Source organism: Rhamphochromis longiceps, linkage group LG3 (assembly GCF_057381845.1).
Source record: "Rhamphochromis longiceps isolate RC_006_pf linkage group LG3, R_longiceps_female_GT1.1, whole genome shotgun sequence".
Lineage (NCBI taxonomy): Eukaryota > Metazoa > Chordata > Actinopteri > Cichliformes > Cichlidae > Rhamphochromis > Rhamphochromis longiceps.
This window is the reverse complement of record NC_140559.1, coordinates 60,774,177-60,799,765: the sequence shown is the minus strand read 5'-3', so window position 1 is coordinate 60,799,765 and position 25,589 is coordinate 60,774,177. Positions and strand designations below refer to the sequence as shown.

At 43.5% G+C, this 25,589-nt stretch overlaps 3 protein-coding genes, 1 non-coding gene and 4 pseudogenes across 6 annotated transcripts in view; 4 read left to right on the top strand and 4 right to left on the bottom strand.

The window, feature by feature from the left end:
• LOC146675573 (uncharacterized) overlaps positions 1-19,145 on the bottom strand; it is a 145,996-nt gene extending 126,851 nt beyond the window's left edge. The window contains exon 1 of the mRNA XM_085401169.1: positions 18,981-19,145. Coding sequence (XP_085257295.1) covers positions 18,981-19,145 — 165 coding nt within the window. The remainder of the gene's footprint in view (positions 1-18,980) is intronic.
• Positions 1-25,589, bottom strand: part of LOC146675569 (protein NLRC3-like) — a 155,390-nt gene that overhangs the window by 80,902 nt on the left and 48,899 nt on the right. The gene's annotated exons all lie outside the window — the stretch shown is intronic.
• LOC146675578 (uncharacterized) lies at positions 9,047-11,383 on the top strand. The gene has a single exon (XM_085385736.1). The coding sequence runs from the start codon at positions 9,047-9,049 to the stop codon at positions 11,381-11,383; it is 2,337 nt and encodes a 778-aa protein (XP_085241862.1).
• On the bottom strand, positions 12,961-13,079 carry LOC146675577 (5S ribosomal RNA; annotated as a pseudogene).
• LOC146675576 (5S ribosomal RNA) lies at positions 13,437-13,554 on the top strand (annotated as a pseudogene).
• On the bottom strand, positions 14,410-14,528 carry LOC146675575 (5S ribosomal RNA). The gene has a single exon (XR_014910845.1). It is a non-coding gene; the product is annotated as a 5S ribosomal RNA (ribosomal RNA).
• LOC146675574 (5S ribosomal RNA) lies at positions 16,586-16,703 on the top strand (annotated as a pseudogene).
• Positions 23,242-24,312, top strand: LOC146675572 (uncharacterized; annotated as a pseudogene).

Below are 25,589 nucleotides of genomic sequence, written 5' to 3'. Positions count from 1 at the left end.
GCACCGATCCATCTGTCCATCTCCTGTTCCCTTCTCTGATCACTCGTGAACAAGACTGCGAGTTTTGTAACTTAATAAAAGCAGTAATTTGTTTGCCAGAGGGCCCCTTCCACGTCACACCCTGTTCTTTCCTTCTTGTCTTATATGAAAATTCACTTTGTGTAGCTTTTTGGGAAATTGTTAAACTTCAGGAAGATTCTGAACATGCCCCATCGTTTAGCCAGCTCTTTGGAGCTGAGCAGGTTCAGGCCTGTTGTTGTAAGTTTTATAAAACGATCTCATTTAAACGAATAATCCAGCTGAAGCTTCAGACAGCCGTCAGACAGTGAAACACTGCCATCTGCTGGACTTGAATAACAAAGACGCTGCTTTGACGGGTGAGGGAGTTTCAACAAGTCTGCAACGACTCAAGCATCAAACTACAGAATTATTATAGCGGACATGGTGCTCTAATGACTGCTTCATTAACGCAGCTCAGAAAGGATCAAACATATCAATAAATTATAAAACACAAAACGTCTCTTATTGCCCAGGGCTCAGGAAGTGAGTGACCACTTAAGTGTGTTCAACAGGAAGCTAAAGACTGGTGCTGTTAAAGTGTTCAAAAAACAGCAGGAGCTCGGTGTGAGGCCACAGTGGGCCAAAAAACACAAGATGACCTCCAGCGAGGACAAAATGTATCTGGACGTCTCTGTGAGCATCTGTCTCACTGTGTAAGTGTAGCACAGTGTCTGTGTGTGCATGGCTGGGCAACAGAGACAGCACAACTGAAAGCCAGCACTCAGACGAGGACCCGGTGCATCGTCTGTCTCATCTCAGCCAGTTTACTTACAAACTCTTTAAGTTTGAATTTTAAAGCCGACAATGTGCACAGGGCAGTGATATTTAAAATGAAGGTAAACTATTCCAATCTCTGCAGCCCCAATTGTGTATCTCACACACACACACAGTCCTGAATTCATTACTGAAGTCTCATCCAGACGTTCAATGTGCTCTGTAATTAAATTGAGACGTGGGGTCAAAATTCCCACCTAGATTGAGTGAGATGAAATAGAAATCGGCTCTCCTCTAACTGACTTTATAGAAATAATTGCATAAGCTGCATTTATAACTGTTATTAAATAACAGCAGCACACGAGAACTAAAGTGTAATCCCAGCACATTTCGCTTCGCTTGCACTGATTCTTTAGAGATGACGACCGTGGTGGGTAATTAAGGGCAAACAATATACAAGTGGCGTGAAAAATGGAGGCTGCATTACCTTTCCAAAGCTTCCTTTCCCGATGGCCCGCAGTATCTGGAAGTGGTCAAAGTTCACTGTGGAGAAAATGAGAAGCAGTTAGTGAGAACGTGTCAGTTTGAGCTGAGCTATAAAACAGGGAACATGACATGTACAGCACTGTGCAAAAGTCTTGAGCCATCCCTCATTTGCTTCCAGGGATCCGGACTTCCCTGTAATCTTTAAAGTGGTATTAAGGAATAGCTCTCCAGGCTTTTTAAAGTGTTTCTGATTTTTAATCCAGGGCTTGTATTTGACCACTTTTTGTCTGTTAAGACCCTTCACACTAATCTCTGAAACATTCAAACATAAACAGACACCTAAGTCACGGAAAGGACCAGAAAACTTAACAAAGAACCAATTTTAAATTGTATCTGTACACATTTACTTGCAGCCTATTGCAAAAAAACAAAAGCCCACATCATTTGTTCTCACTTCTTTAGTTGAAGAATGCAGTTAATAACACCGTTAACACAGACTGACCTGGCAAAACACGAAAAAATAAGGGGGTGGTTCAAGACTTTTGCTCGGTACTGTATGAGAAATGGAAATGTGCACTTCACAATGTATCGCTGCACTTCGGCAGTACTGTGAAGATTAAATGTTTTTTCCTTCCCGATGCATGTGAAAGGTTAAGACTTACATCTCCAAATGTACTGGAACTGATTTGAACCAGAGGACTCAGCCACACTGTTACTATGTACTGCATAAACACGTTTACCGATGAAGGTAAATCAGACGCTGTCCTGACTGTGTGGCTAAATTTTGTGCTGAAAGCATCAAATCAATTGAATATGATTAACTTGCTATGAGAGGTTTTTACTCCAAGTGTGACTTTTTCTGGCTTCATACACCTTTCAGGGTCAAATTCAAGCACTTTGTGAGCACGTTTAATGTCCATTTTCAACATTTTCCAGCACATTACCATAAAAAGGATGCATATTTCACTTCGCATCACCTGAGTAAGACCACGTGAAAGGCCAAATTAATAAGTCTTCTCATCAGATATTGATGCTTCTTTCTTATGTGACACAAAAAACAGGAGGAGACAGATCTTTGCTTGTGTTGTTTTTTAAGTTCATTCATTCAAAACTAACTGTAAGACGCTTAACTACATTGCAGTCTGTGTTATTGTTGTAGACCTAATTATCACCTTTAAAGTGTTTGTGCTAATAACATCATGTAGAGTAAGACAGGCATAGAGAACAGCACTGACTGGGAGAGGCTTTGAACAGATGACATACTCAGATCAATTCAACACTTTAGACTTTAAAAATGCACAAGCGTCTTTCAAAAACCCATTTATTTAATCTATCATCATTGATATTATTATGTACAGTTATAATGTTCATCTCCCTTAAATAAACAGGCAGCCTTAAAGTGTGAAATAGTCACTTGTCTACTGTCTCAGTGGCTGATAGTGCCCCACAGGCCTCAATGTCAGCTTGAAGCCATTATGTTTCAATTGTTTAATGAGAAACAGATTTTGAATGAAAGCGAGGAAACTTCGGTAGCACAAAAAAGTGCCTATTCTTTGTTCCCATACGGTTCAGTCATATTACCGTCATTTCCCCCTAAGCTGTTCCCAAAGACACCAGGTTAATACTTGAAAAGGCTGCAGCGATACACAAAAATATCATCAATATTCTGTTTACTTGGTGACAACGTCGCTTTTAGCCTTCAATCAGAAAGCCTGACGTTGGCTAGTTAAGCATCGGGCTAACGTTTAACGCTTTCACTTGAGGGAAGTAACTCGTATTACTGCTACTGCTGTGTAATCTTGGTTCAATTCACAGCATATTCTACAAGTTACTGTTGTCAAGTGAATGTACGTCAGCATCAGGCTGAATTCATTAGAGACAAGGCACCCGAGATGCACTCAGCATGCCATTGGGGTGTCAAAAATTATACAAAAGACAGCACATATAGTGAGGGACCATCCGTTGAAGGTGCTGACCACCCACAGTGTGGTGGCATATGTTAACTCACAAGCCTTCACCATGACACCTCTTACACAACAGAGAGTGTGTAGAGTTTTAGACGCTCCTAACTTGACCTTCACACATGAAGGAATTAACATGGCAGATTTAATGGAGTCAGGAGGAGAACCTCATGACTGCGCAAAGAGAGCTGAAGTGGACGAGAAGATAAGAGAAGACTTGAAAGCAGAACCTCTGACCGGAGCTGAAGATTGGTTCACTGATGGATGCTGCTACAGGGATGATGAAGGATTAAAAGCAGGCTACGCGGTAGTTTGCAGAAAAGGGGCTGCATTTGAAGTGAAGGAGGCTGGAAGACTTGAAGGGCAGCAGTCAGCCCAAAGAGCAGAAGTAATTGCTCTAAGTCGAGCTTTGAGACTTGCAAAAGGAAAAAGAGTCAACATTTACACGGACTCAGCTTATGCTTTTGGAGCGGCTCATGTGGAGCTGGCCCAATGGAGAAGAGCAAAAGAGGCAGCGGGTTATAAAGCATCACGACAGATGGTACAAATAACGGTGGAAGAAGAATCAGGAGTTAACATGCTAGAGGAGGCCAGGAAGGCCCAAGGGGAGGCTGCCCCAGAAGAGAAGGGGATCTGGAAGAGTCGAGGAGCCTGGGAAGAAGGAGGTCTCTGGCGAGGACCTGACGGTCGACCAGTGTTGACAGCCAACTTGGCAAAACAGAAGATTGCCGAAGCGCACGGCCTTGGACATGTAGGTGTCGCCCAGATGGGGAGACATCTGTGCCATTGGTGGCATCCCTTTTTGAAGGATATGATCAAGGAGAAGGCTAGGACGTGTCTGATCTGTGGGAGGCACAATCCGAAGCCAGTGATTAAACCAGAGGCAGGTAAGTTCCCCATTCCAGAAAGACCAGGTGAAGAGATTGTCATTGACTTCACTGACATGATTGATCCAGGCCCAGGAGGAGTTCGATATCTACTGGTAAGTGTAGATGCTTTGACGGGTTGGCCTGAGGCATGGCCTACCAAGAGGGAGGATGCAAAAAGTGTGATTAAGTGTTTAATCAATCATTACATCCCCCGGCATGGTTTCCCTAAGCGGATTAGGTCCGACAATGGGACTCATTTCAAAAATAAAGATTTGGCAGAGGTAGAACAGAAGCTGGGGTTACAACATAGATTTGGCACGGTATATCACCCCCAGTCGCAGGGAAAGGTAGAAAGAATGAATCTAAACCTGAAGAATAAAATTGCGAAGATTTCAGCTCACACGGGGCTAAATTGGGTAGCGGCCCTGCCAGTTGCAGTGATGATAATAAGATGTTGTGTTAATCAATCCACAGGTTTCACACCATATGAGCTGTTGACTGGACGACAGTTTCCAGGTCCTTGGACAACAGTTCCGGCGGAAGAAAGTGTAAAAAGTAACAGAAAACATATTGAATGTTGGAAAGAATTAAAAGCTCTTGTGTCTAGTTTCACACAACAGGTTGGAGAAGGGGTGAAAGCGGAGGACAGGTCCATCCCCGATGCCAAGGCGGTGTGGCTGAAGGTCATTAAGCGAAAGTGGAGAGACCCGAGGTGGACCGGACCTTTCGAAGTAACTGCCCGAACCACCAGTGCTGTCCGTCTCAAGGGGAAAGGGGAGACCTGGTTCCATTGGTCTCAGTGTGCAGTCGCGGACGAGAGCTTGCTGGAGCTAGCCTCCACCCAATCGACGCAGGGGGGGAACATAGAGGCAGAATAATCCTCTCTCCCCCTGTGCCACGGTCCTCCTCAGTAGTCTAACCTGAGTGAGGCGAAGAAAGAAGAGGAGCGTCACGCACCAAGGAGGAATCCATTCCAGGCTCTTAAATAGGCTAGGGCTCTAGTCTAAAGTATTTGATAGTTTGAAGGAATCGTAATAGTTTTGTATGTTACTCGCATATTTTTATACTCATAACCTTATACTCTTCTTTTTGTAACTTTATCTTTTTAGTATAGAGTAAAAGTAAACGAGCCTGGGAACAGTCATCATGAAATTGTGGGAAAATTGGAGAATAACGGGGGTGTTGGGGTTAATAAGTGTTATAACGTGTTTCTTTGTTTTTTGGCAGACAGGTGAATTGCCCAGACACAGAGGTCTATCCGCTCCTGAGCCCGAACCGATCAAATCGTCGAAAAAAGTCAAGCGTGCGGTTGGTTCAGGTGGGGATGATGGGTGTCTCAAAGCCAGTGGCGGAGTCGAGTTTGGGTATGTTAATGGATCTACAACAGCGTTCACATTCGATTTGTGTGAGGTAATTAAATGCTCGGGTGACGGGAATAGCTGGAGAACATATAATGTTTGGGTTTGTTATCATCCAATGATGTGTTACCCTAAGTCGGTGTGGGGCCCATCATGGGATAGTGACATCTACACCTATGTAACGGATCAGTGGTGTTCTTGGCAGGATGTGGTCGCGTGGACAGGGGTAGGATGGCAGCCAACGGTGCCACCGGCCCTTGAAGGAATAGCTATTCAGAGAGATTATTCTGTTACAAATAACCCTATTACTCTTTCCCTAGGACCATGGAGTGAACTCCCTGAACCTGGGTTTGATGGAGGTGCGTTTTATTTAGTAGTAGGGGTAGATAAAGTAGGGACAGATCCATTCGGGTTAATTCGGGTGAATTTATTTAATCCCAGGTCTAAACCGCTGGGAAATGACTCAGCACTGAATCTCACGGTGCAAACGGATCCCGTAGAGACAGTTACTTACAAGGATTCAGAAGAGAAATGGTTTGTTGCCACTGATTATACTAGGTTAAAACCTTAGGAGTTGATAGAGCGTGCCACAGGTTTTGGAGATAGGAATCTTTGGTTAGATTGGGTGGCTCAAAATGCTAAGGAGCAGAAAGTGGTTGATTGTGTTGCTTGTGCTACCGCTCGACCACATTTGTTTACTGAACCCGCTCCTCTGTATCCAGAGGATGAGTGGGGATATAATTGCATGTTGAGATTAACTAGAGAGGCGGTGGACACAGGTAACTGCACCACTTTGTCAGGTTTATATCCGCCAATTGATAAACGCACACAACCAGGTTCATTCACACCAAAACGAGATAATTATACATGTTTTGAGTTTTCTACAGACAGAGTGAGATTTAGGCTAGGAAGGATTGATCCAAGCTGGTGTCAGAGGACAATCACAGGTAGGACTAACAATGATGTAAGTGACCCAAGCACAATTATAGGCACCTGGGCGAGAGGTGGGCTATATTATTATTGTGGGGAGTACACCCTTTTGGTGCAGGTTCCCTTGGGGAGTGTGGGAACGTGTGCTCTGGTGCGCCTAGCTGCACCTTTGATGCTCATAGGCAGTAGGCTAGAGACAATTCCACAGCAAGGCGCGGATGTGTCTACAGCCAGACGGAGGAGAGCCACAGGAGCTATCCACAAGTATGATCCAAGACGGGACTCGCCAACCTGGATAGACTCAATAGGAGTTCCCCGAGGAGTTCCAGATGAGTATAAGTTAGTTGATCAGATAGCGGCCGGGTTTGAAAGTGTGTTTCTGTGGGTGACTCCAAATAAAAATGTTGATCGCATTAATTATGTTCATTATAATGTGTTGAGACTCTCTAATCTCACTAGGGACGCGGTGGAAGGTCTTGCAGAACAATTAGGTCCGACGTCGTTAATGGGAATCCAAAATCGCATGGCGCTGGACATGTTATTGGCTGAGAAGGGAGGCGTTTGCGCGATGTTCGGAGATTTATGTTGCACCTTTATTCCCAACAATACAGCTCCGGACGGAACGGTCACGCGGGCGCTGGAGAATTTGAAAGCGTTATCTAGAACCATGCATGAGCAATCAGGCGTGAACTCGAGGCTGGGAGACTGGTTCACATCTGTTTTTGGGCAATACAAGGGATTGTTTATGTCTGCCATGTTTTCTCTTCTAGTTTTTCTAGGTTTGTTGCTGATCGGGTGTTGTCTCATTCCTCTGGTGAGGCAGGTGTTGGGTAATCTGGTGAGCAGGGCCATAGCTTCTGGTTCAGCTGGGTCAGCTGGTCCGGAACATATGATGCCGTTGCGAGAAGCCGCCTGGACGGAGGAGTGACACAATATCTCTGAATGTTGGCCTTTTTTCAAAAGGCCAAAGAGGAGGAGTGTGATCAGGAGATATTTTATTTTGTATTCTCACAATCAGTTATCATTGATTAATCATTTACCATTGTTAAATCGGTTGACAGAATAATCTTTTAATTACATCTGTGTTACTCTGAGCAAATATTAATGCACACTGACTGTTTATATAAAGTTGTTGCACTTTAGTGCAGTCACACCATACAGACCCACTAGTCCTGTTGGGCCCAGGCCTGCGTGTAGTTCTGCACGTACGCTGGCCTCTAGTCACATGCACGCACTTATGTAACACACACGCACGTTCACCTACACACTTAGTAATAATAGGAGGGTCATCTGAGGACAGTTTTCTGATAGATACACTTTCACAAAATGCACAATGTAATACACACTTGTTTTTCTCTTAAGAGTAGCAGTTGATGTCTATATAAGGGAAAACTTTGTGATAGGCGGGGAATTGTTATCATTTGAGATCATTTCCAGTAAAGATCCAACTGTGATGTCATAATGGCAATATAAGGAGACTGATGCTTCAGTTGACGAGAGGATTCGATTGCAAATTGTCTTTTCCCACACTTAGTGCACAAAGTGTGTAATAAAGTTCACTATTTTTGACACCTACTTCGGCTTGGGCTTGCTTTCTTCTCTTCCCTAACTCGAACGAACCTTAACATTACCCTGCAATAACTAACTGTTAGAATAGCGCCACCGTATTGTATCGCACTGAGTGCACTTCAATCCTTTATCCCGCGAGTTTGCTAGCTAGCAAAATAATAATACCAATTTTAAACAAATAACATGTGTAACGTACACACTCGAGAAAATTATTTACTAGTACTTACGCAAACTCCCCCGTTGTGAAAACGTACAAATCCTTCTTGTATTTTTCGTTTTCCAGCAAACACTCATTAAAACGGCCTCCAGGCACATTAGCGCACTCACCCCCGACTGATCAGGGAGGGGGTGGGGGGTCACACACTGAAACAGACTAACGTGCAGAGGTACAGCCCAGGCAGAGAAATGTTGCTTTTAGACTTTGCGACTCGTTTTATTTCTCTATCTGATAAGAAAAATATTCAATCAGATAGTTATTTGTGGTGAATGAAATACGGTTACAGTTTCAAGAAGTTTTAAGCACCAAATCCGAAATCCAAGCACTGCAATATTAAAATCCAACTCAATTTCTTGTTTGCTCCGAAATCTACGACATGACTATATACAGAAAAGCTTGACATGGTATGCAAAAACCCCCCGAAGACAATACAAATACAAATACATGAACAAAAAATGTTTTAACTTTCAGTTATGTCATTTTAAAATTTTCCAAAAGTAACATTTTCTTTGATTTACTGATATTAAATTGATTAGGGTCAAGTTTAGTGTGAACAATATTACACAAGCAAGCACGTGTGCGCATGCGCACATATTAGAATCGCTTCGATCGCTTCTCATATGTGCGCATGCGCACATATTAGAATCGCTTCGATCGCTTGTGACGTGGTAACTTTGCTTTGATCCTTTCTGACGTCATAACTTTGCTTTGATCCCAAAACCCATAAATAGGAGCGCTCACCTGTTACTTTATGCTTAACGGACGTTGACCTGCAGCAACTAAAACCCTTTCGAGAAGTTTTGAGAGCAATTTACGAGAGAAACCAAAACAAGTTCAGTTTTGTTTCTCACCAATCCACAGCGCAAACAGACACATTACACCATGTCAGCCAACCCATCCTTCGGCTCAGATGAGCTTGGAATATCTAAAGGGACCATTTTGGGAGATCACCATATGGTGGAGGCTTTCCTTGGAGAAGGAAGCTTTGGTGTTGTAACGAAATGTCGCGATACAAAAAACAACAAAACGGTTGCTATTAAAGTCAACAAGAGCGACCCTGAAATTCTGCTCCAGGCAAAACTGGAAATTTTCATCCTGGAGCAGCTACGACGCTTGGATCCAGACAGGTGCAACATTGTCGAATGGAACGGCTATTTCCTCGATGGAGAGCGCATTTGCTTGAATTTCGAACTCCTCGACCAAAGCCTGTCAGACTACATAGGGGACCGGAATAACCAAGGTCTCCCAATGAGAGAAATCAGGCCAATTTTGCATCAGCTTGCAAATGCTCTATTCCACCTGGGTTCTGTGGGAATAGTGCATGCTGACCTCAAACCTGTCAACATCATGGTTGTGAACCGCAGTGAGTCTCAAGTCAGAGTCAAACTTATAGACTTTGGCATCGCATGTAACACCTCTGCAGTGATTCCTGGTGACTGTGTGGGGACAATTGGTTATTGTGCACCTGAGATTATGCTTGGCACTCCATATGATGAAGCAATTGACATGTGGTCTCTGGGGCTGGTAGCTGTGGAGCTTGCTACAGGGGTGCCTCTCTATCCTGGGGAAGACGATTATGAAGTTTTGAAATTCATAATTGAAACTCAGGGTCAGCTACCAGATCATCTTCTAGAGTCTGGCTTGTACACTGACAGCTATTTCATCGAGGATAACCACAACGAACAGCGCTGGACATTTAAGACCCCAGAACAATTTCAATACGAGACAGATTATCGATCCAAGGAAACTCGATCGATAAAACTTAAGTGTCTCGATGACCTCGAACAACTGCTGAAAGTTAGGCGAGGACCGGAAAATGGCCAAACATTATTTGTAAGGCTAATCAAAGAAATGTTGGCCTTGGATGCAAATCAGCGCATAACACCCTCGGAGGTTCTGAAGCATCCCTTTTTCGACCCTGGCCTCTCAAGGAGAACCCCCTGCACTGACATGAATAGTACAGGGGGAGAACTCCTTGTGCTCTCTCAGCAGCCTTCAAGCTGGAAAAGTCATGGATCGCAAAAATTCAGCTGCAGTTTCCAAAACTCAGTTGAATTTCCTCAAAAAAGAGACATCAACACCTCAGCCAACCCATCTGCCTCTGAAGATGATCTTCAAATAACGGAAGGGACCATTTTAGGAGATCACCACGTGGTAGAGGCCTTCCTTGGAGAAGGAGGCTTTGGTTTGGTAACCAGATGTCGCGAAACAAAAAACAACAAAACGGTTGCTATTAAAGTCAACAAGAGCGACCCTGAAATTCTGCTCCAGGCAAAACTGGAAATTTTCATCCTGGAGCAGCTACGACGCTTGGATCCAGACAGGTGCAACATTGTCGAATGGAACGGCTATTTCCTCGATGGAGAGCGCATTTGCTTGAATTTCGAACTCCTCGACCAAAGCCTGTGGGACTACATTGGGGACCGGAATAACCGAGGTCTCCCAATGAGAGAACTCAGGCCAATTTTGCATCAGCTCGCAAATGCTCTGTTCCACCTGGGTTCTGTGGGAATAGTGCATGCTGACCTCAAACCTGGAAACATCATGGTTGTGAACCGCAGTGAGTCTCCCGTCAAAGTCAAACTCATAGACTTTGGCCTTGCATGTCCTGCTTCTGCAGTGATTCCTGGTGACCGTGTGGGGACAATTGGTTATTGTGCACCTGAGGTTATGCTTGGCATTCCATACGACGAAGCAATCGACATGTGGTCTCTGGGGCTGGTAGCTGTGGAGCTTGCTACAGGGGTGCCTCTCTATCCTGGGGAAGACGATTATGATGTTTTGAAATTCATAATTGAAACCCAGGGTCAGCTACCAGATCATCTTCTAGAGTCTGGCTTGTACACTGACTGCTATTTCATCGAGGATAACTACAACAAACAGCGCTGGACATTTAAGACCCAAGAACAATTTCAATACGAGACAGATTATCGATCCAAGGAAACTCGATATATAAAACTTAAGCGTCTCGATGACCTCGAACAACTGCTGAAGGTTAGGCGAGGACCGGAAAATGGCCAATCATTATTTGTAAGGCTAATCAAAGAAATGTTGGCCTTGGATGCAAATCAGCGCATAACACCCTCGGAGGTTCTGAGGCATCCCTTTTTCGACCCTGGCCTCTCAAGGAGAACCCCATGCACTGACATGAATAGTACAGGGAGACAAAACCTTGTGCTCGCTCAGCAGCAATCATCGTTTGGGTGGCCAGAATTCTAGGGGAGCTAGAAATTCTTGTCGAAAAAAAGCCCAAAACAATAACATCAACAAAAACAACCAATGAATGTGGTCTTAAACTTGGGCACAATTTGGCTTGAAATCCATCAACTAATCTCTCAATATTCAAAGCGGAACAGCAGACAACTTATCATCACATCAGTCCTTCAATCAGACCTACAACAAACGTCTTCCGTCTCTCACCCCAACCGGTCGCAGCAGATGGCCGCCCCGACCTGAGCCTGGTTCTGCCGGAGGTTTCTTCCTGTAAAAAGGGAGTTTTTCCTTCCCACTGTCGCCAAAGTGCTTGCTCATAGGGGGTCATATGATTGTTGGGTTCTCTGTATGTATTATTGTAGGGTCTACCTTACAATAATACATACAGCCTTGAAGTGACTGGTGATGTGATTTGCTGCTGAATGAATTCGGAACTAATTGGAAATCTGGATATTAATTAAATAAACCTGCTTTGAGCATCAATTAATTGTTGTTTGAAATTCTTTATAAATATATAAATATAGTGCCACTCTTCTACTGTTTAAATTGCAACTGTTTAAAACTGACTCATTTATTCATACACTTGAGCATAAACACACGCACAGTAAATGGCCTGTATTTGTACAGCGCTTTACTTAGTCCCCAAGGACCCCAAAGAGCTTTACACTACATTCAGTCATTCACACATTCACACACTGGTAATGGCAAGCTACATTGTAGCCACAGCTGCCCTGGGGCGCACTGACAGAACATTGCAGAACCTTCAGCACCTCGTATGAAAAATATTTGACTGTGTGCATGCTTTTAGCACTGTTTGGATTTGAGAAAATCTAAAATAAATCGAAATTTGCTTTTAGAAGTTGTTTTATAAAGTTCAGTGGTATATTATGCATACAATAGGACATCTATTTAGATTTACATCTTCCACAGAAAAAACTGCACATTACTGAAACTTAGTATACTGGACTTTGTTGTTGTCCCACACAGGTTCAATTTTGAGTGGTAGATGGCTCAGTGCTCAGTCAACCAAGATTTTATGATAGTGGGCACAATGAGATAGATAAGCTGCTTGTAAACAGTACTTTTATGCTCTCTTTTTCCATTTGGATAAGAAAGAAAGAACCAGGAAACAAAGGCAAACAAATAATCTGTGCCTTTATCCCAGATTCACATTATAGGAACAGCTGCTCAATGACCACTGTAGTCTTTGCTTACTGCACTTTTATCTAGATCTATGCAAAGTGATCCACTACACCTACTTTTACAGTTAAATCATTTTATGAGCACTGATGCCATTTTAATCTGAGTTTCTACTCAAATACAATCAGTAAAAGGTATTCCCTGCAAATGTTTATCTGTGTGAGACTATTCAGAAAACAGTAATTTTGTTTTATAGGTGAGACACTTGGCCTCTTTTTTCCTTGTTCTACGTTTGTCTTTTGTCCGATTACTCTGGAACACAAGATGGAAAACTGATATTCTCATGTTAAAAATATAGAAAAAGGATTTTATCACCCATAAATGTTAACTTCTCATGCCTCTAAGCACAAGCGCCCTCTGCAGTTTGTGTGTGGAAGTGCTAAAGCTTACAGAACCTGGTATTCCCAGGCGGTCTCCCATCCAAGTACTGACCAGGCCCGACCCAGCTTGGCTTCTGAGACCAGACGAGATCGGGCGCGTTCAGGGTGGTATGGCCGTAAGCGAGGGACTGCTTCAGAAACAGCCTCTTTATACATGCTGTGATGACACAGTCATGCTTACGTTTTTATGTCCTGTATATAAGTTGAATTGTCCAAACCACAAAAATGTTGGACTTCCAAATGGTCCTAACACACTGTGTGCTCTCTGTCACTTTAACACTGTGCTGTGAGAAAGTAACATGTGTTATTATGGTGACGTTACTGCGGGAAAAGCATTTTTGCAGCTCAGTGTTGAAGCTGCAGTTCACAACAAAGGTTTGCATGTTTTCGCTGTAACATGTGAGGCTTAGTACAATCCTATATTTTAAAGTGTGTGACATTTGCCAAGTATAAAAGGTCTTTTATAGCAGGTTTCCCCCGCTTACGGCCATACCACCCTGAACACGCCCGATTTGTCTTATCTCGGAAGCTAAGCAGTGTCGGTCCTGGTCAGTACTTGGATGGGAGACCGCCTGGGAATACTAGGTGCTGTAAGCTTTTGCACTTCCACACACAAACTGCAGAGGGCGCCGCTGCTCACTCAGTGGAGGCAGCTTGAGGAAAAGCTTCATGACAACGCTCCTCATTGCATTTCGCTTTTGTGTAAAACAAAACAAAAAAAACAACAAGAACGAAATATTTAGGAAATACACGAACTTATTTATTCTGTAAATGTAGAGAATGTCTACGGCTAGTCCGTCTGGGCTCAGTAGTGAGGAACTTGTTAACCTTGTAGCGTGCAGCGGGCACAGTGTCAACCTGACACTCTTGTACAACGAGTTTTAACTCTTATTGGCTGCCGACTGCGGCCCCGAAGAATACTGAATAAATGCGCATCAGTGTGCTACCCTGAGCAGGGAACACGATATCATGGAGTTTCTAACATGGAGCAAGGTGAAGGTGACGCGACTATGCAGGACCGCCCCTGCTTAGCTTCAGAGATCAGATGAGAACAGGCTGGTATGGCCGTAAGTGAGAGGCTTCCTCGACAACGGGGTTCATGTAGGTACTGTAACCCATTTATTGGGATTTAAAAAACAATTTAGAGTGAAGGATATTGATTAGTTTCTACTTTTATTTTTAATAGCTGCACATGACAGCACAGTTATAATGCATACTTAATGCTGCAATATTCACGTCATAAACAATTGTGAGTGTTTGCACAAAAACATCTACAGGTGCTCTGTGCATGTACAGTGATATTGATGTAACGCTTGAAGAATTTGACATTACTACATGAGTGGAAGAGCTCTTTGCGCGAGACTCACTAACCATCCTATTCGAAAATGAGCTTAAAGAGTGCCTCAGATCCATTTCAATATTTAAACTGTCATTTGTGTGTTGAAATGCAAAAGCTTCCGGCACCTGGTATTCCCAGGCAGTCTCCCATCCAAGTACTGACCAGGCCCGACCCAGCTTGGCTTCCGAGATCAGACGAGATCGGGCGCGTTCAGGGTGGTGTGGCCGTAAGCGAGGGACTGCTTCAGAAACAGCCTCTTTATACATGCTGTGATGACACAGTCATACTTACGTTTTTATGTCCTGTATATAAGTTGAATTGCAGGGCTGTGCAGAGAGGTTTAAAGGGGCGGGTGCTCAAAGTTAAAAAGGGGCACATTGAACCAGGCTGAATAACAACAACACACATTCATCAAGAGTCTAATATGGGAAGGGCAGGGCTGTGTTGATCTGAGACTGTAGACATTAAAAATTCCACAGGAGAGATGGTAGCAGATTAAACAAGTGTCATGAGATAATAACAAAATGAAAAGATTGGTGACAGCACTTGGAACCATAAGGCAACAAAAAACTGTGAGAAATAATTTAGGCTCTGCCTGTGAATCACTCTTTGCTTCTCTTCTTCCTTCCATCCCATAATTTCATCTATCACTCTCCACTTGCTGTCTATGTGAGAACAAGGCACAACTTGCTATTGCAATAAACTATAATCTAATTATCCACACCTAACAACTCCAGCACTTAATCTATAATAAAATGATGACAGAAAAATGTTATAGCACTGTCTTTAGTAGCCTCACACAGCTCCTGCTGTTTCCTCCTCATGTCCTTACCAGCCATGTCTGCACAATGTTATATCATGAGTAATATATTTTTTTAAAAATCCATCCAAATAAAACACACACATGCACGCACACACAGTGACATTTTAGACCTTCTTCAGAATACTGTATATACTATGGGCATCATGGTGCTGATCCAGAATCCTTACATTATTATTTATTACTAGAGCTACAATAATAAAGCAATGAGGAGGGGGAAGTAATAAATATGAAATAATGTCATTATGATGATTCCATTTGTTTCACTATCCACTCTTTGCAGGGGCAAAGCTTATTACATGTTTAAACTGTAGAGATACAATAATTTTACTGCTGCAAAATCCAAATTTTGTCTTATTTAAAATATAAATCTAATATAATCTGCTTCTTAATGTATGTTCTTTAAAATACAGCGTGTGTTTTTAATATATTATAATTATAATCATGCATAATTATGTGGACATGTATATTAGATCATTTTTTAGTGAAATATAATCCCTCCAGAAAGGCAGAAAAAGCCCGGAAACTTGCTTTAAAACTAAATATGTTCTGAATACTTTAAAACTAAATATGTTCCCTAAAACGGTGACAGAGCTACAGACCCATGACAGCCTTACACAAGTAGCCAGCAGCTATGACCAGCACTACTTGTGCAGTTAATAAAAGGACAGGTAATGTTTGTCGCGCTGTTGCACACACAGCACGCTCATTTGTTTCAGTTCGTCAGTTGCCACAAGACAACTTACCAACGTGTACGTAATAAGCCAATACTCCTGTGTGCTACACACTACAGTGTGCGCTGTACACCTACTTACTGGTTTTGTCGCATCAGTCTGTGTCTCTGAGTTAACTTGTGTTTCTCCTACAGCTCCGGACCGCTAAACATGCGCGTGCTCTTTGTGAGCTCGTACCCGGCTCGTAACCAGCGCGTTCTGCCGTCAAGGGCGATCATTGGTTAAATGTGATCATGTGACTGATGCAAGCCAGATCCTTTTATTTAGCAAAACTGTGATTAATAGTTAAATATTATTGTTGAGGGGCACAGACAAGACTCCGCACGCACACACACATAAAAAAAAAAAAAAAAAAAATTTTTTTTAAAAAGTTGCCTCAACAAAAGGGCACTTTGGGCACCCATCAGGAAAGGGGCGGGTGCTCAAGCCCCTCTAGCCCCCCCCCTCTGCACGTGCCTGTTGAATTGTCCAAACCACAAAAATGTTGGACTTCCAAATGGTCCTAACACACTGTGTGCTCTCTGTCACTTTAACACTGTGCTGTGAGAAAGTAACATGTGTTATTATGGTGACGTTACTGCGGGAAAAGCATTTTTGCAGCTCAGTGTTGAAGCTGCAGTTCACAACAAAGGTTTGCATGTTTTCGCTGTAACATGTGAAGCTTAGTACAATCCTATATTTTAAAGTGTGTGACATTTGCCAAGTATAAAAGGTCTTTTATAGCGCATTTACCTCGCTTACGGCCATACCACCCTGAACACGCCCGATTTGTCTTATCTCGGAAGCTAAGCAGGGTCGGTCCTGGTCAGTACTTGGATGGGAGACCGCCTGACAATACCAGGTGCTGTAAGCTTTTGCACTTCCAAACACAAACTGCAGAGGGCGCCGCTGCTCACTCAGTGGAGGCAGCTTGAGGAAAAGCTTCATGACAACGCTCCTCATTGCATTTCGCTTTTGTGCAAAACAAAACAAAAAAAACAACAAGAACGAAATATTTAGGAAATACACGAACTTATTTATTCTGTAAATGTAGAGAATGTCTACGGCTAGTCCGTCTGGGCTCAGTAGTGAGGAACTTGTTAACCTTGTAGCGTGCAGCGGGCACAGTGTCAACCTGACACTCTTGTGCAACGAGTTTTAACTCTTATTGGCTGCCGACTGCGGCCCCGAAGAATACTGAATAAATGCGCATCAGTGTGCTACCCTGAGCAGGGAACACGATATCATGGAGTTTCTAACATGGAGCAAAGTGAAGGTGACGCGACTATGCAGGACCGCCCCTGCTTAGCTTCAGAGATCAGATGAGAACAGGCTGGTATGGCCGTAAGTGAGAGGCTTCCTCGACAACGGGGTTCATGTAGATACTGTAACCCATTTATTGGGATTTAAAAAACAATTTAGAGTGAAGGATATTGATTAGTTTCTACTTTTATTTTTAATAGCTGCACATGACAGCAAAGTTATAATGCATACTTAATGCTGCAATATTCACTTCATAAACAGAGCATCTACAGGTGCTCTGTGCATGTACAGTGATATTGATGTAACGCTTGAAGAATTTGACATTACTACATGAGTGGAAGAGCTCTTTGTGCGAGACTCACTAACCATCCTATTCGAAAATGAGCTTAAAGAGTGCCTCAGATCCGTTTCAATATTTAAACTGTCATTTGAGTGTTGAAATGCAAAAGCTTCCGGCACCTGGTATTCCCAGGCAGTCTCCCATCCAAGTACTGACCAGACCCGACCCAGCTTGGCTTCCGAGATCAGACGAGATCGGGCGCGTTCAGGGTGTTGAGTATTGAGTTGTATTTTTGTTATTGACCAAATACTTATTTTCCACCCTGATTTACGAATAAATTCTTTACAAATCCTACCATGTGAATTCATGGATTTCTTTTTCACATTCTGTCTCTCACAGTTGAAGTGTATCTCTGGTGCAAATTACTGACCTCTGTCATCATTTTAAGTGGGGGAACTTGCACAATCGGTGGCTGACTAAATACTTTTTTGCCCCACTGTATCTGGAATAACCCTGACATATTACAAAACAATAACATGATTAATTTCCCAGAATGGAGTTGTAAAGGAATTAAATACTTAGAACATATATTAGAGGGAACAGAATTTATCCCATTTGACAGACTAGTTGCACAATATGGGATCAACAAGAAAAGATTTTTAGAATATCAACAAATTAAATCCATAATAAAAAAGAAATTTAACCTCAGTCAAGTTGAATTACAAACACCACCAAGTGCGGCACATTTCCTTACTCTTAAATCCCCCAAATTATTATCTAAAATATACAGAACACTTTCTAAATTAGATGAATCAATATCCCTTCCTATTGCAAAGTGGGAAGCAGATTTATCAGTCAGTTTAGACCAAAACTTCTGGTCTCAGGTATGCTTAAAAACCTTTAAATTGATTAAAAATCCCAGTCTGCAATTAATACAATACAAAATACTACATAGAGTGCACTATACAGGTCATCGGATGTTCAAGATGGGCTTTACATCTTCCAACAACTGCTCACACTGTCAAGGCAATACACCAGACAATTACATTCACGCTCTTTGGTTCTGTCCACCAGTGCAGACGTTTTGGCGCGAGGTATGTGAAGACTTATCAAAGTGTCTGAAATGTAACATTCCAACTTCCCCTTTAGTGTGTTTGTTGGGCAGCTTAGATAATGTCACTTCAGAAAAGAATATAGCCTGTATGGCTTTCACTGCCCTATGCATAGCCAAGAAAACTGTCCTCATGAACTGGAAAAATAAAAACAATCTTAATTCTAATCAATATAGAAATTATCTATTAGATTACATTAGTCTTGATACAGCCTCGGCCACCACATCAGATCAATTGCTCTGGGCTCCTTTGATCAGCTCCATCACCTAGTGGGGGTGGGGGGGTCATAGTTTGGTCCCGCCTTCAATGTTGTGATTGGTGTGGGGGTAGGGACAGGCTTAGGGCGTCGGGGGGTTCCCCGGAGGCATCTTCCTTGGGGGGGCTCAACCCGGGGTAGCGGTCATGTCTGGTTGGGGGCTCTTTTCTGACTGTTTCCTCGTGGCTGCGTGCAGCGGGGCTAGGGGAGGGTTTGTGCTGACGGACGTGGGTTACTGACCTGGTAGCCTGTCTGCCCCTGGGTGGGTCCGGGATGGGCGTGAGGTTCTGGGGGCGCTCCGTCTCTGGGCTGGGGCCCTGGTCGGGCCTCGGGGCCTTGGGTCCTAGTTTGTGTGTTGCCGGGGTTGTGGGCGGGTGGGTGCATGGGGGCCCATCCCTGGCGCATGGTGCCGCCGGTGTGTCGAGCCACCTGGGGGGCTCTTCAACTGGTGGGGGAGATTGTCACACCTTGCAGGAGCTCCTCAGGAACTCTCTGCAGGAGGGGGAGATACAGGAGAGGTGGCGGAAGATCTCAGCCTGGGCGTCTATCGTCTCATGTAATCTGGAAGATGAGTGGATGGTGGGGTGGGTGCATTTTTCTCTGTGGTGGGGTTGGGTGGACTGTCCCAGGCTCTGTGGGACATTCACATTACTCACACCCTCATTACACATACATATAGGATCTTGGGGGTGGGCACGATACACGGAGTCCAAGTTACCATCAGGGTGTACACCTCACCCCTGGCATCGTTGCCCACCTCTCAATTTTAAATACACGTAGACATTGAGGGCTAGCAGGAGGGACTATGCGCTTACCTGCTGCTCTCTGGCAGGTAGCTCCATGCCCTCCTGGGTTTTAATTGCACCTCAGAACACACATGCATCAACACTACAATGAGCGGGTGGAGGGAGGTTTGGAGTCTTCTCTCACCCCCGTTCTCTGCGGCCTGCTGGAGCGGGGGGCCTATGAGGAGTTGGCCGTCCGACTGCGGTCTGGGTTGTGGGGCCTCCCTGCTGCTGTGGAGTCGGGGCGGTCTGCCTCTCCCCACCGCAGGGAAAAGGGTAACACCACCTGGGTCTGGGTGCAGTTCCTCCCTCCAGGGGCAAGGGTACCTAGACCCGGTTCGTAGAGTACGCTTGGGGAGTGTGATCGTGTATACAGCGTCTCTTTATGTCTGTCTCCACGTCGGTTGAGTGTGGAGTAAGTGCATATGAGAGCATGAGGGTGGGAATGGATGTTTGTGTCTGTGTGTGCCTGTATGTCTGTGTCTATATGTCAGGTTGGTTTTCAGACGCCACCTCTCTGGGGACATCTCAGGCCCTCCAAGGTTTGGAGGCCTATCTCCACCCACCACCACTTCCCCTGCCGGTGGCGGACTCCCTCAGGTGTCGGTGCGTTGGTGGTTCTTTCTGTCTGGGGGTGGGCGTCCGGGTACACACCGGCTCACTCCTTGGCGGCCGCTTATTGGGGCTCGCTCGGGCCACTTCGGAGGTGGGGTGCCCCCGGCCTCTCGGCCTGGGGCTCGGTCACTCAGGCACAGCTGGCTGCCGGCGGAGCTCACGGGCGCGTCACTGCAACTCCCCCTGGCTTCTGCTCAGCAGCTGCTGAATGAGCCCTCATCTGGGACTCTCCTTAGCTCTTACTGGGACAGTGGCGCAGCTGCCCCTCTGTAACTATTTTAAAAGAGACCCTCCAAACAGAACTAAATAATGAAACATAGTTGGCATGACGACCATGCCCAGAATGTATAAAATAAATAAAAGGAATTAATTCACATAAAAACCTTTTAAATAAAATAGAGAGATGTATAAGGTACATTAAGGCTGTGTCATTGTTCAGCCAAGGAAAGTGTGTGAAAAGGTAAATGTCTCCAGCTTGGGAAAGGGTGAAACTGCAGATCACCCGAAGCCCTTGATGGATACAAAATAAAATATAAAATATATAATAATAAATTACTTGGTTCGACATGCAACAGAGAGAATGAATGTGACTGAAGGTTGGATCTGAGATGAGGCAAACAGAAGACCAGTCTAAAAAGTAGGCACAAACCTGTTCAGAGAAAAAGCAAATTTGTACAGATTGGATGAATTCTAAATTATCTGTTTGCTGAGTAAGATGATCCTAACTATTAAATTGGCTCAGTAGTAGTATAGTGATATACACTAATAAAATATTGTAATATACTATTGTCATTATATAGAAGGAAAAAAAGATAGTATTAATAATGATATAATATTAATAACAAGAAGTATCCCAGTCAGTATGATGTGAGATGGACAATTGTTATGAAGTAGTCTGCATCAAGCTCAATGTTTGCTCAAACTCAGTATAATGACATATGAGATGAAGAAAATAAAGGCAATATCTAAACCAATTAGGTGCATAGAGGCACTTAACCTGCTTGAAAACCTGTCATTTATCCTAGATAAATATTACTGAGATATAGAGCACATCTATAATAACAACTAATAAGCCAAACCCTGTAGATAATAGCTAAACCTACAGGATTGAGAAGCTGAATTAAATATGTGGACACCGCTAAGTTGATGAGCATGTTACACATTTTCTTTTATTTTTTCTTTCATTTGTTTTTTTAGAGCAGAGGCTGCATGCTATTAAAAGCCAACACATGCAGCTGTCTGTAAGCTCAGTTTTCCCCTCACACTTCTGCTTTGTTTCTGGCAGCATTTTTTCTTTTTCTTTTTCTTTTTGTGTCCTGACTCATGTATGTTTTTTTGTTTTGTTTGATTATTTTGTTGGTTTGGAAACAAATTTGTGACCATACTTGTGGATCATAGTGACACATAGTGATTAGGCATATGATTTACAAATGCCAAGTTTTAGAGCTGTGAGCTATGAGCAATGCAAAGTTTAAAAAAAATATATATATATATATATAAACAAAAACTATTATTGGACCTTGGATCTGCCTCCGTTAGAGCCACTCTGACATTTAGCAAGCAAATATTTGCCAGCTACCTCAACAAAACAGCCCTACACTGACTATCACAACACATTGAGATTCAAATCCAGCCCAGGTCCTGACCCTCCGTATGACAAAGACATACACAGACTAGGTCCGCAGATGTTAACTTTACAAAACCTCTATGTCACCAAAAGTGGTAATGCAGTCTGTTCTGTAATACAACCTGAAGCTGTGCAGCGAGTAAACAAAATGCCAAACCCACATGTGTCCGTAGCCCGTAATGACAGCACTGAGTGGAAAGACTTAGGCCAAATTCTTACCCAAGTTGAAAGAGACAGATATGAGAAGACTGAAGAGACACATGAGGGATGGTTACAGGGTCGCAGAACAGGTTGTATGAGATACACATTAGGGTGGTTACTCACCACCCAACACGCTTCCCACATGACTGACAACACTGATTTACATGTTGTGGAAAACGATGACAGCTGATATACACTCTCACTAGAGGCACACCCAGAGGTACAAAAACTGTCCACAACACTGTGGTCAACCGGACCAACAGACGTAGGATTAATTAAAGGAGCAGATCCAGTTGTAGTTAAAACCACCACAACCTACAGGCCGGTCAAACCACAATATCCCTTGTCCACAGAAGCAAAGGCAGGGATCAGGCCAGTAATTGCAGATATGGAAAGAGCAGGCATCCTAGTGAAGACAACAAAAGCAACCTGTAATACTCCAATTTTCCCAGTGAAAAAAGCAAACACAGAAAAATATCATCTAGTTCATGATCTTAGAGCAATAAACGAGGTAACAGAACAAATCCCACCTGTGGTAGCAAATCCACACACAATTTTAAATCAAGTGACACCAAAAGAACAATGGTTCTCAGTTATAGATCTCTCAAACGCGTTTTTCTCTGTGCCATTACACCCAGATTCACAAAACCTGTTCGGATTCACTTTTGACAATGACTTAATGACCTGTATTGGCAAACCAATACTGCCAAAATCTCTACACAAGACAGCAGCATTAGTGACAGATGGCTTAATGCATCTGTCAAGGGGTGGAATGATAGATGTTCTCTCTAAGCTCACACCCTTTCAAATCGTTCACGGGAGGCCGTTTCCACTGCCTCTCACTAGTGAGCCTATTAACAAATCTATAAGAGAAACCACCCTAGCAGAGTGGATGACTAAGCTGCTTGAGAATAAAGAGATTGTGCTAAACAACCAACTGCCGAGTGATATCTCTCCAGTGGCTTGCAGGTTACAACCAGGAGATTGGATCCTGATCAAAGTGCTCCAGTGGAAAAATTGGAGTTCACCTAGGTGGGAGGGCCCATACCAAAGTCCTACTCACCACGCCAACTGCCTGCAAAATAGCAGAAAGACCATCTTGGATCCACCAAAGCCACTGTAAAAAAGTGAGTGACAATCCAGACGTTTAGACGCCGGTTCCCCTAGCTTCCAGGTGATCTGTTGGTGAAGGAAAGGGCTGATTGGGTATAACCCGCCCTTTGTCTTCTCGCTGACGGTCTACTCACCAGAAGTCTAGGTGTGCCTGGTCACCATGAAGAAACTTGTCCTCATAGTGGCTGGCATCGCACTCCTAGTGAGCTTACTAGTGCTCACCCAGAAGAAAGAAGAAAAACAGCACCACCTGCAGAAGAAGTGGACACATGACAATTCTCACATCTGCCGACCACAGCCATACACGCAACCATATATGGAACACCACCTGAAACTGATGAAAGCCTGTGCATATTCAGCAAAGCAGCCAATGGTAGTTGCACAAAGAGAGACCTGTATGCGTTAGGACTATTCCTGAAGGGTCAAAGCACAAGGAAGGCAGACACTATCCCATGGTGCAACGGAACCAAGGACAACAAAGACACCCCTTGTGCCTACAACTTGACAAATTGGAATTACACATGTAATGAAGAGCATTGGGTCAACATCAACGCAAGCAACCCAAGAACCAAATCATTCGCCATAACCCTGCCACCGCACACCCAGCACCCAATCTGTTTCAACTTCTCAGACGGAAACAGAAAATTGGGCCGGAACCACAACTGCACACAGACACTTGATTTCACCAGAAGTACAAAAGGAGGAACATTCACCCTGAAAAAAAGGAACTTTCTGGGTCCAGAGAGCCACTTGGGCCTGCGGGCCTAAAACCTACTTCATGCTCCCACCAAACTCCAACGGCCTGTGTGCACCAATACTGATCTCAGACCACACCTTCAAGATCACCGCAGAAACACACGCAACAAGACAGAAGCGCGAGGCGCCCACAGTGACGGGACACGACTCAGTCTGGGGGATGGATGTGCCCAAAAGTTTCAAACTATGGAACACAGGACAGAAGGTCCTGCATTCCCTTTTCCCATGGGTTGGAACCGGCAAAAACATGCTGCAGATTGAGACTTTGGACTACAGATTTGGACTATTCCTGAACAGCTCAGCAAAAATCAACAAAGCACAAAACGAGGAAATTGACGCAATAAGACCGGACAACGTGCATTCTCAGAACATGACGGATGCTTTGAACACTTTGAAAAAGCTTCAGAAAGCTCAATTTGAGGACTACATGCCTATGTCTAGCTCTGGAGACTGGCTGACTTGGCTACTCTATTAATAAAGGGACTGATTATCATAGCAGTATTACTTTTGTTGCTGTGTATGTTCTCCACATGTGTCTTACCCTGCATAAGAGCAATGATTATGAGGATGGTAAATATGTCCATCATCACATATGATGGAATTCCTCAGGAAGACTACGAGAGCAATGTTTAAACACTCACATACATAATGACGCTGCGACTGGAAATGTTCTCAACAAGTGGCCGCTGGCTGATGACAAGATGTATTGTGACAAGTATAAAATCTTAACAACAGGAGGGAATGTTAAGGAAAAAGTTATTTTGTGCTTATAAAAGTGTTCATATTTTATACACTGTAAGAATGTATCAAAATGTACTCATCATCATGCTTGTGTTTTGCAGAACAAAGTGTTGCAGAACAAAGTGTTCATTTTGATGTTGACACTTCATTTAGATATTTTGAGACCGGAAAGAAATGCAACTGAGTGATATACTGATAAGTGTTTAATATTTCTGCTTATGCAAACGTCTTTCTATCATGAACTCTCTGAACAGTCACATCACAACACCTCAATGAGTTGTGAAAACAAGCTGTTATTGTTAGATTAAGTTACAGGAACTGCATGTTCTCCCCTCACGAGTGAAGAGCGTGCAGCTAAGTTCCTGTTTTATCTTTACTTTGCCATGTGACATCACTATACTGAAGTGTATAAATAAAGATGCAAGACAAGTGTAGGGGTGTGAGTCTTGTTGAGCTCTCACCCGTGCACGTTAACTGTTGAACTGTCTGAGTGTCATTTCTTCACCTGACTGTTTGATAACTGTTCACCCCTAACAGTTTGGTTTTTTTCTCTCTTCCCCCCCTTCTCACCGTCTCGTCTCCCCTTTGGTTTTCTTTCTCTCCCTCTCTTTCTTTCATTCTTTCCCCCTGTCCTATCCCACAGTCATTTCTGTCCCGTTTGTAGCAACTGAAAATAAAATAAATTCATAATTATAATAAAGGTCAATCAAATGGACCAATATGGCAAGGCCATGATGATCCACTTGGTAAAATAAATCCGCTTGGCATCTTTCTTGGCCTTAAGACAACAATTCTGATGGTTATAGATCCAAACGGGACAAAAAAAAAAAAAAAAAAAAGAAAAAAAGAAAAAAAAGAAAATGAAGGTGGCATAGTGAACAACTCTTTTTGACCCGTTGGTCATTTGTTGCCAGTTTGGCGTTGCAACTTGATTGACTGTTGCATGACTTTGTTTGCATTTTGCAGTCTTCAACTCATATTGGATCTAAAGAAACATGCAAAGTGCACTGA